Raw genomic sequence first — 11,181 nt, forward strand, 5'->3', positions numbered from 1 at the left:
GTTGCTGGTCTCCTAAATGAATAGCAGATTTAATTGTTATTGGAAAATGACAGCTAGAGTATACTTTTTATGTGAAAAAAAATTACAGAGCAATTGATCGTTCATTTCTCGAGAAATCCGTAAAATTGTGAATTTTTGAAAGTGTCCCAATACTTTTGGTCATATAGTGTATGTATTATACGTGAAAATTTTAATGTAATTAGATAGCAAAGCAAATTTAACGAACAAAATGTTCCTTTTAACCGTGATTTCGTATTAAACATGATAGTATTTGGGAGTTCAACTGTAATTATTATTTTTAACAGCCGAAACAACTATTCGAGGATATAGAATACCAAAAGGAGCTGTCACTTTGGCAAATTATTGGGCTGCTAACCATGACCCAGGAACCTACGATGATCCTGAAACTTTTAACCCTTCCAGGTTTGTAGCAACGCCGGAGAAACCTAGAGCTGAGCTTCCCATGTTATTTGGAGTTGGTGAGTTATGTTTAAATATATTTACTAAAACGTGAGTTAAATCAGTTATGGTCATTTGCTGCAGTTAAATAATTGGGAGATTCATTGCAATGTAGTCAGTAAGATATTTAGCGAGACTAATCCCGCTATTTCCAATCTCGCAATTTGGGGATTTCCAATCTCGCAATTTTTTTTTTTTTCAAACGTTTTCCAACTTTTATGCCACTCATAAAGTGACTATTTTCACAAACATCATCTGAAATTTGAATCACTTTTTTCGTGTATCTGCAAGAAGAGCAAAAAAACTCTGTCTCCTATGACAAACTGTGGATTTACCATTTGAGAACACAACAAAAATAGTGTATATTTTTCTGAGAATCAATTGGTATTCTCATTTGAGGTTTCAGTTTTCACACGTTCAGCAATAGAGAAAATGCGTATAATTGAATAAAAACGTTTTTGAAAACTATCACTAAAGATCAAAATTAAAAAAATAACGCTGTAGAAAAAATAGGGGAAATTACTGATTGCAAAACCCGCTGGAGGGGGTAGACTGACTGCAATTTTGGAGCACTTCTGTAAGTTTAAGGATTGCACTCAAAACCTTAAACTTACAAAAAATGCACAATATTTTTTTCTAAAGAAGAAAGCAATGAAAAACCTGACAATATTTATGTTTTCGGCACGAGAAGAGATCAAAACTTGGATGAACAAAAAAAGAAAACTCGCATGAGAGTGCAGTAAATTAAACTGCTCTAGTTTTTGAATGTATCTTTTAAGTGAGAGGTAAAATTATCAAAGTTATTCAAAAACTTTTACTGAGACTGCAACTTGGTGAAACCAGGCAGCACTCACCTATTGCTGTAATGAATCAAATGCACTGATAAAATCACAAACAATAATGAAGCCTCAAGGGTATTCTCAAGCAAGTTAAATTGGATACAGCAAAACAGATGTCAAATAAAAATCGTTTTTGTCCGAAATTTACAGTTTTTGACTAAAAACCATGCACAAGAAAAGAAAAACCTACTTCAGAAATTGATGAAGTTTCTCGGAATCTTTTGAAAAATGTGCACGATTATTCATTCTCAGTAAAACCAACTGCACTAGAGTGTTTTCTTCTAGCGCATTATTTTTTGAGCAAAAACCCTTTCTCATTCCACGCGAACAATGCTTTGTTAAGCCGCATCGGACTTTTTTAGCTGACACTTTCGCGTACCAAACGATAATTGCAAATTCAAATCCGACTTTGTAACACTCTCCGATTGGCGTACGGAATTCGAGAAAACTACTAATTCAAGTAACAAAAGCAGTTCTTCCTAAAAAGCACAACTTTTTCTATTTGACATTAAAATACTAAATTTTAAGAAGAATAAAGTCTATATCAGGGGAATAGCGCCTTACAATCCTGAAATCCCGCAGGACTGAATTCGGCGCGTGATTGGAAATCCAAGTTAGAAATTGACTTCAGTCGGTAGATTTTGAAGATGCAGAAAATTGATAGCATCCATGTCGTATGATTATTCAGCATGTAAAGTATCCCTCGAGTACTCGTTAGACTTGGAAACTCTTGCCAAAAATGAATTCCTAGCGCAGTTTCGCTTTGAAGAGGACCCAGGTGTCTCCATCTAAGGGGAAAACAGGGTATCAGAATTACCTTCGCCTCCACCGATGGTGATGCTATGTAAAAGAATGGAATTTTTAAAAAAAATGGAAAAGCTTTTAATACTACAAGAAAATAACCTACAAACTTTTAATTTTATGGATAGTATACAGTAAAAATATTAATTTGCAAATATCACGATCGAAGAAACGAATTCCTTAAAAAATTACAGTTGCAAAAACAGATAACTAACAAAATTGTTCTGATCAAATTGTTTCATCAGCTCTTTTAATTTTCCAAAACATATTGTTTATTCACTTGTTTTCAAGATGTTACTTTCTGCATTTAAAAGCTCGGAATATATATATATATATATATATATATATATATATATATATATATATATATATATATATATATATATATATATATATATATATATATATATATATATATATATATATATATATATATATATATATATTTTTTTTTTTTTTTTTTTTTTTTTTTTTTCAAAAAAAATTCTTTAAAAAGCAACATTTTAAGATTAACCTTTTCACAAAAATAACTGAAAATTTCCACAATAAAATGACGGAAAATAAATCATTATGTCACAGTTTAAAAACGCTTTTAACACAAATAAATTTTATTTATTTGTTTATTTATTTTTTATTTATTTATTTATTTATTTATTTTTTATTTATTTATTTATTTATTTATTTATTTTTTGGTAACGTTATCCCAAAAAGTGGTATAAAGATAACATACATAAGAAGTAGGAAACCAACCCGCTCTCCCCTACTTTACACAAAGAAAAGTTTGAGAGTTTGAAAACTGACTAATTTTGGTCTTGCAGCGAATCAGATTTGCTTTGATGAGAGAAAATGTCTTCTGAAAGCTTCTAAAAAGAGTTACAATGTCGTAACGATTTATTTTATGCTCAAACGTTTCAATATTTATATCTTTCAAAAAACACCGCACTGTTCTTTGAAAATTTCACTTAATTCTCATTTTAAGCCAAAAGCAGAAATGACGTGATTGGCTTAATATTGTATTTATGATTTCGACTACATTTTTTCTCACTATTTTTCTAGGCAAAAGAGCCTGCCTTGGAGAAATATATACAATGACACAGGCTTTCCTAATCCTTACATCTGTCGTACAGAAATTTCATCTCTCAAAACCAAGCACAGAAGATGATTCTATTCCTGTAAATCCCTGGCAGACATATGTGGTTGCTCATCCAAGAAAAAACAACTAAAACAATTACTATCTACATCACTTATCAAGTTTACATCAGTAGAAGCTTAAATCATTCGATGTTTTTGTAAAAAACATCTCATGTCTAGTAAAATTATTTCTGATGCAAAAGTGTTGTTTCATTACTTTACCTCCATTTCAACCATTCTTTAATATTAAATAAGAATTTCTTAAAGCAGTGAGTTGCCGCCCTTAAGCCAGGGCTAAGGCAGAACTACAACCCATATTCAAAATAATAGAATATCAGAACTGTTTGAACAAAACTTGTCCCTGAGTCGGGAAAAATGAACGCATGCAAATTAAAAAGACTAAAACTCATTATTCATGAATGGGTAAATCAATTTAAACAACTTTTCAGACATTATTTTAACAATTTATGGATCAATAACAAATTGGAAAAATAGATAGATTTTTCATATGGGTCAAAAAATTAGAATAATATATTCATTCAATATGAATTTTAAAAAGTAGAGAAAATATTTGCATACCTATTAACCAATAGTTGGTCACAAGTATGGAACTTAGAGCCCGGATAATTTTACGCTCTTTTAAAAGCCTTTTATTGCCAAAATTGGTCGTCAAGGTGGAATATAGGGAAAAAACGAAGTTACATATTGCATCATTTCTTAAACTTAGAAAACAACTATCCAACTCAATTTAAATGAACGTTTTACAATCTATGGTATGTAAGATTTTAAAGGAACATAGAAGGACTGACCAACTAAACAGTAACCGAAGTAAACGAGGTAGAAAAATTGTGGCAGAGATGAACCCAAATTAAAGTAAATCGTCCAAAATAATCGTTGAAAAATGCTTCTTACGTCTATAAGTGTTGGAAAGAATGAACCCTGTCCTTGTCCACGCCAACTACACTTGGACGATTGCCTGCAGTTTTAACTGCGGATCTACGAAGTAAGACCAAAGATAAACATGAAGCAGAAACGTGTACGACTCTTCAGGAGCTAAGAAAAGCTCATACAGGGGCAAAAAAGTTGGAAAAGTAGCATTATATTCAGTAAGGAATCTTTTTTGAAATATCTGTCAACAAAAAAAGGTGTTCGGGTTTGACGTTTGAAAGAAAAGCGTATAAGAAATCTTGTGTAAGACGCTCTTTCCTATTTGACACATCCTTTATGGTTTGTGGGTGCATGAGAGCAGTTGGAATTGGAAAATTATATATATCTTAAAATAAACTATGCGAGACTTCCGATGTTTATCAATAATATTGCATGATACTTTATCTGGGGCACAGCAGTTACACATTTAGTGAAACATTTTGTCTTTCAGCAAGATTCTACTCCGTGTCATGTATCTAAATCTACTCATAGATTTTAAACAGAAAGAGGAATTTCGGTATTAAACCGGTCAAGCAACTCTACCAATCTCAATACAATCAAGAATTTGTGGTGCCGTCAAAACCAAAGAAAGCGGTTCAAGACCTGGTGCCCGCCAACAAAATTGAGCTCGTTGCCGCATTGAAGAGGGTATGGAAACAGTGTCAGAAATGATTAATGTAAACAGGTGGTAGAATCCGTGAGTGAAAGAATTAAAGCATTGAATCCAGCAAGAAATGACGCATTCTAGTATTAATATTGTTTTTTTTTAATTGTTTTTACTAATTTAATTTGAATATTCTAATTTTTTGACTCAATATAAACCTTCATTACTATAAACTTTTGGATTATTCTGTCTAAGATTATTTTTAATTGAGTAGGGTAGACAGGGGCACGTTTACGCAGTGCCCTTTCTTCAAAACGAATTATAACCGGAGAGCCAGTGGTCATAACATATTGATGCTGCTCCCTAGCAAATATCCTCACATGTTTTTGAGCATCAGTCGAGCTTCAGTCTAGCATGCAGAAGGAAAAATCTGTTTTCTACCAAGTCGAGTAAATTTTGAGTTGAACGTTTTGAAGCTTACTGTGAATAAATAATACTTAGTTAAGAAATAACCAATGTATAAAAATTAGCAGAATTTTATCATTTTTTGAGAATTGCATTTTTATAAACTGAAATGTTATTAAATGTTTTTGCACGTTAAAAATAAATCCAAATTTGGCGAAAGGGCAAGTTTACGCGTTGACGTCTGAGCACCTTTATACACACGTTCTTACTGGATCTTACTTCTAAACGTGCCCTGGCGCTTTTTTTCGCTCCGAACTGTCTCGAAACTTTTTAGTATTTTCCGACTATTTAGTTTTGAAAATCACCATTTAATTTTCAATTGAGTTACAAATTCGCATCTTATAGCTTACAATAATGTAGTGACTTCGTGCCTGTTCAACTTTTACTTTATACACTATTCAGTCTGTAATAAATTTGCTTTATGCTAATGATGGTAAGACATTTTGTTCAAAACATTAACAGAACCACGTTAGGTGTCAAAATCAATATGCGTAAACGTGCCCTGTGTCCGCGGCAAGTTTACGCAACCGACTTGGACTCAAAAATAATTTTTTTAACCGTTAAAAACAAACTGAGCAACAACTGAATGCACCAATTTTGATTCCATTAACTGTTTTATAAAATCGTAATGTTTAAAACCTCCTAAATTCAAACATAAAATTTAGAAAATTCATTGAAAAAAAATCCGCATAAACTTGCCCCGGTCTACTCTATATTTGAAGTGAAATGCACACTTTAAGGTCTAAGAAAGGTGGCACGTTCATTTAAATACCTAATTTGCACTTATGTTTGGCTAGAATAAACTTTTTTCCAAAAAGTGATATTGCTTGTAGGAATTTCATTCTTTCTTTTTTATGTTGTTTTTATGATGTGAATGTTGCTAATTAATTACAAATAATAATATCTTAATCAACAATTCGCCTTATTATTCACTTTAACTTCAAAATATATAATGCATTAATGTGCATATTTCATAATAGCAGTTTTTTATTTTGCGCACCCAGAATTTAGCTTCAGACTGGAGGAGCGTTCATACCCAAGTTTCGACAAATCCAGGCACCTGGTCGCCCGTGTGACAAAAAAAAAAAAAAAAAACTTGGAGACTTTTTTTTTCCAGAACAAGAATCTTTCCGAAGGCATGTTACACTAAATTTTCCTGTAAACTCTGAGAAATAATTTGGCACATGAAAAGTTTCTGTGGCTTCCAAAACCATTTTTGTCAACCTCTGATCATAAGTTTTAGCATGTCAAATGCGATGGTAAAATTAGCGAAACGTGTTAAAACTATAAGTTCAGGCGGTTGACCCCACACCCTCCTTGTTGTGTCGCTGTTCTTTTGTCGAATATATGAATATGTTTGAACTAAAAAAAATACAAAATTATCATCTAGAACAATCAATCTTGGTAAGAATATCGTAACTAATCACAAATAAACATCATAAAAATGTTGAATTTTCTGACCATTTTGTTGAAGTTATATCAATGAGTGTCCATTTGTATCGAGAGAGAAAAAACATCCTACAACAAAAATAAACTTGGCTTTGAAAGCAATATCATCTTATCCAATTGCGATAGCAGAAAGTTGACGTCATATACTCGAGTTGTGTGGTTGAAAGGTCAACACACATCGTCACTTTTACCATGTGTATTTAAAGGAACACAAGCGAGGAAAAAGTAAGTCTTTTTTACTATTTTCCGTGGCATTCACTTTTTGGGTGCAAAGTGAAGCAATCATTTTTCCTCACATTGCGAAATACATTATGTAAAATGCGAAGTTTTAGTAATTTTAGTTTAAAAAAAACATAAAATTATAAAATTTAAAATATTTTATGCTATTTCATTATTGAAGTACTCTTTAAAGATATTTACAGGAAGTATTTTTAAGAAGAAAATTAACTTAATACCAAAAATTAAACGAATTATGAATCTGCATCTTGATTAGTTTCTAATTTATACATCTGAAAGTTTTTTTTTTTTTTTTTTTAATGGAAGAGGAGGAAACAAGAAAGTACTCAACAATTATATTGAATAAACTCAAATATGTAAGTATTTCAGTAAAAAAAATTAGCAAAACAAAAGTAATTGACCCCAAAACAACTTTTGAATTGATAAAATAGAACAAATAAATTTGAATGGTAAAATCAGGGGTGTAGAATCGGAGTCAAACTGAGCTTGGGGTAAAATAATTTGAGTTGCACTTATTTTGAGGAAAAGGAGTCGGAATAAGAATCTTTGAAATTCGGAGTCGGAGTCGGTCACTTTCCCTTCGACACTCCGTCCTTTGAAAATTAGAAAATGCGCATGAGAGAGAAGAAACAAAACAAGCTGGTTTTTTTTTTTTTTTTTTTTTTTTTGTCATGAAGCTCAAAATATAAATGAAGTGACATCCGGCGGTAGCACATGAAGGTGTGGGTGACACATCCGGATATCGCATGAAGACTGCAAAAGAGGAAAACCTCGTACGCCACCCCAGTCGTTCCACTGGAAATAGGGAAAAAACATTTTTTTCCCTTCCCATTCATTTCTAAAATTTTTACTTAAGAAATTTATTTTTAACGCTACCGGTTGTCCAAGTAAAGAAACTATTAATTTTGCGTTTGTAAAACGCAAAAGTCTCTTCTGACAGACTCTTGTTCTTCCTCTGATTAGTCGTTTGTTTTACAAAAACATACAAGTTTTAAAAATATAACTTGCAAAAAATCGACGAACTTCAGTTCATAAAAATGAGCCGCCTTAAATACTTTTCATACTATAAAAATGCGGGAATTTTTGGTTATTGTTGCTGTTATGAATATTATTATCTTTGTACAAAGAAAATTCATGTAATGATACATTATTATCTCAGATGCATTTAGCAGCATCTTAATGATACAATTGTAACTATGAAGTTATCTACCTTAGTACCAAAAGCATCTTGATCTACGATTTCTCAAAAGTTTTGTTTCTTCTGTAATTTGAACCTTTTGGTCGATATTATCACGCTACAAAGTGATTTGGAGCTAGCTCCTCTCAATCAAGTCGAAAACCGCAGCCAAAAACCGGTTTCATTTCAAAACGAACTCAAACTATGCTTCTGAAATGAAATCGGGTTTCGACTGTGATTTTCGACTTGATTGAGAGGAGCTCGTTCCCAATCATTTTGTAGCGTGATCATATTGACCAAAAGGTTCAAATTACAAAAGAAACAAAACTCTTGAAAAATCGTGGATTAAGATGCTTTTGGTACTAAGGGTCTCATTTTTAATGTAGAGAACCTCATAGTGACAATTTTATCATTACTATGCTGCTAAATACATCTGAGATAATAATATATCACTGTATGAATTTAAATTGTATAATGACAGTAGTAATAATAGCAACAACAATAACTTTTTAAAAAACATTGTTTTAATTTATCGTCCTTTCAAAATGGCCATGTAACATCGACAATAAAATTATTGTATATTGCGTAACCCACTCAAACCTGTTTGATTTTCAGGAAATTGAAATACCACATGAACTCATTTGAAATTTGAATGAAAAATGAAAATGAAATAAGGCTAATTTTCTTCAAAATTAGCTTAATACAAATTATTTTTATCTGAGAATAATTAGGCGATACTGCTATTTTAAGAAAGAAAACAAAAATGAAGTTTCACACTGAAAGTTATTCAACCGAAAAAATGTCTTTTGGACAAATAAAGTGGGCAGAGAGTAAAAGTTTTCTCTCTCTTCTGTATTTTTTTCAAATTATAAATTAAACTGTTTTCTTACTAAACGCCTCAAATAAATTTTTATAATAAGTGTTAAATCAATAAATATGTTTAAAACTTGCCAGATTGACCTACTTACGTATCACTTACATCTTTCATCAAAAACGATAAGAAGTGTACACACAGAAAAAAAAATGCTTGAAGAATGTGTTGAAAAATAATCAAAATGAAAGTGTTATCTTTTTCTGGGGTTTTCTTTTGAAGAAAGGATTTCTATGTACATGCGCAGTTGTGACAGGTGTCGATATCGGATAAAAGCTTGACGAAAAGTAATACACATTTTTATTTTATGAGACGTTTAGCTAAATCGTTTGAAATTTGAACTGTATTTTTTTGTAATATCAATGCATAGAGCAGGAATTTTTTCTTCACACATTTGCTACCAGTCAAGTTTTTACTGTTATAATTTTCATTCATATTTTGGTCAAATTTCCAAAAAAACTTACTTAAATATCCTAAGAACTTTCGATGTGTAATGTGTAGAATGCTAGAGAATAGGGTTGTTTCCTTCAGTCAAATTTAGTAATTTAGTCACTAAAATTGATAGAATAAGCAACAAAAAAAAATAACATAGACCCAGAAAATTCTTTCATTTTCCCAACAGTTATTTTTTAATTAATTTTTTTAAATGTCCGATTTTTCAAACAAGGCATGGTCTTGATGACGTCACAAATGATGCTCTTTGCCGCATCTTTGTACCGCGTTTCCACGTTATGATAATCAAGAAGCGAATTAAAATTGCGCTCTACGCTTGCTATCAGCCATATCGTTGCCAATACACGTGAGTAAAGATTTGAATTAAATATTTTGCTCTGTGAATGGCAACACAGAATGGCATTTCATCATTTGTGATGTCATCGGCAAGAAATGTAAACAATGAAAATGCACAGATTTAAGCAATTTTTTAAAAATATTAAACTTAAACTAATTATATAAAAAAATGGTCAGATCCTATGTTTTTAAGCATGCTCTTTCAGAAAAAAATACTTTTAAAATTTTGGAAACGACCCCACTCAGATTAGTATAAACTTTTAAATTACACGGATTACATGCGATTAAGACAGATAAATAGACACTGTTGGTGTGACCTTTAGGGTACCTTAGTCAAACATTTCTGAAAGTTTAGATGTGCAGCCATTTATTTTCAGTTATGTTCCAGCTATTTTAAATGTCCACCGAAATCGTTCAAAAAAACTGGTATTAAATGTACTAATAACCTATTTATTGCTTGTGTCATGAGTTAGACGCTCGCGGCTAGATGTTTCACTAAAGCATAGATAAAATTTCTTATGCTTATTTCTGCAAAAGTAAGAAATCAGTTCGGAAAAATGTAGTAATTCTTTAAATTTTTAATTCTACGAGAAATGTTGTTTTCAATAGTTTAATTTCATACATATTAACGATCTTCGAGATGCTGTGAAACGTGTCAGAATAGTCAAAATGACCGTAGATCAAATTTCGTTTGTTCCTTGTCATATACAAATGTCGTAAGCAGAACCAAAACTTAATTTTAAAAGTTGTGACGTGACTGGAAATTGATTTTTTTTTTTTTTAAGTACGAATTCACAACATTAAAGTTTTGCCACATTTTCCTGTGTGTCAGCTATTGTAATTGGCACAAGAAATAAGCGCTTAGTGTTTTTAACGATACAACAAAATAGCTTTCATTTTAAGGTAAATAATATTATGAAGGGGGGGGTGGAAATTCCCCAGGGAGGTAGTAGAGGTGTTACTGTGAAAGTCAAAGACGTGGAAAATGTCAACATTCACCTGCCAAAAATATCAGCGGAAGACCGAATATTTTCGGTGAATCCCCGGTGGAAGTCGACATCCTCTAATATCAGTCTTTTACTGTAACAGCGCTATTAAATAGAAAACAGTTATTTTATGTAATTTTGTCATTTATACAGACTTTTTAACAGTCATTTTATGTGTAAGACAGCATATTTTATTAAAAAATTAACAATTAAAGAAGGTAACAAACAATTTTTTCCATTACTTTTTGCTATGAAAATTGCCATCAGGTATAGGGCATGAAATGTCTCAATTTCGTGGAGCAACCATGAAAGTTTTGTTTCTATTAGTATTCTATTTTTTAAGATATTTTCAGGCAAATGAGACTATTATTATTCTATTTTAAAATACTTTCTGGCAAATGAAACTATTATTATTCTATTTTAAGATACTTTCAAGCTATTCATGT

The 11,181-nt window shown here is 31.4% G+C and overlaps 1 protein-coding gene across 1 annotated transcript in view; it reads left to right on the top strand.

Moving 5' to 3' along the window:
* Positions 1 to 3,356, top strand: part of LOC129233371 (uncharacterized) — an 81,608-nt gene extending 78,252 nt beyond the window's left edge. The window contains exons 15-16 of the mRNA XM_054867409.1: positions 306 to 479; positions 3,156 to 3,356. Of these exons, the coding sequence (XP_054723384.1) occupies positions 306 to 479; positions 3,156 to 3,322 (341 nt within the window). The 3' untranslated portion in view covers positions 3,323 to 3,356. The remainder of the gene's footprint in view (positions 1 to 305; positions 480 to 3,155) is intronic.
* The last annotated feature ends 7,825 nt before the right edge of the window (positions 3,357 to 11,181 follow it).

The sequence above is a fragment of the Uloborus diversus genome, unplaced genomic scaffold (assembly GCF_026930045.1).
Source record: "Uloborus diversus isolate 005 unplaced genomic scaffold, Udiv.v.3.1 scaffold_361, whole genome shotgun sequence".
In the NCBI taxonomy this organism is placed as follows: Eukaryota; Metazoa; Arthropoda; class Arachnida; order Araneae; family Uloboridae; genus Uloborus; species Uloborus diversus.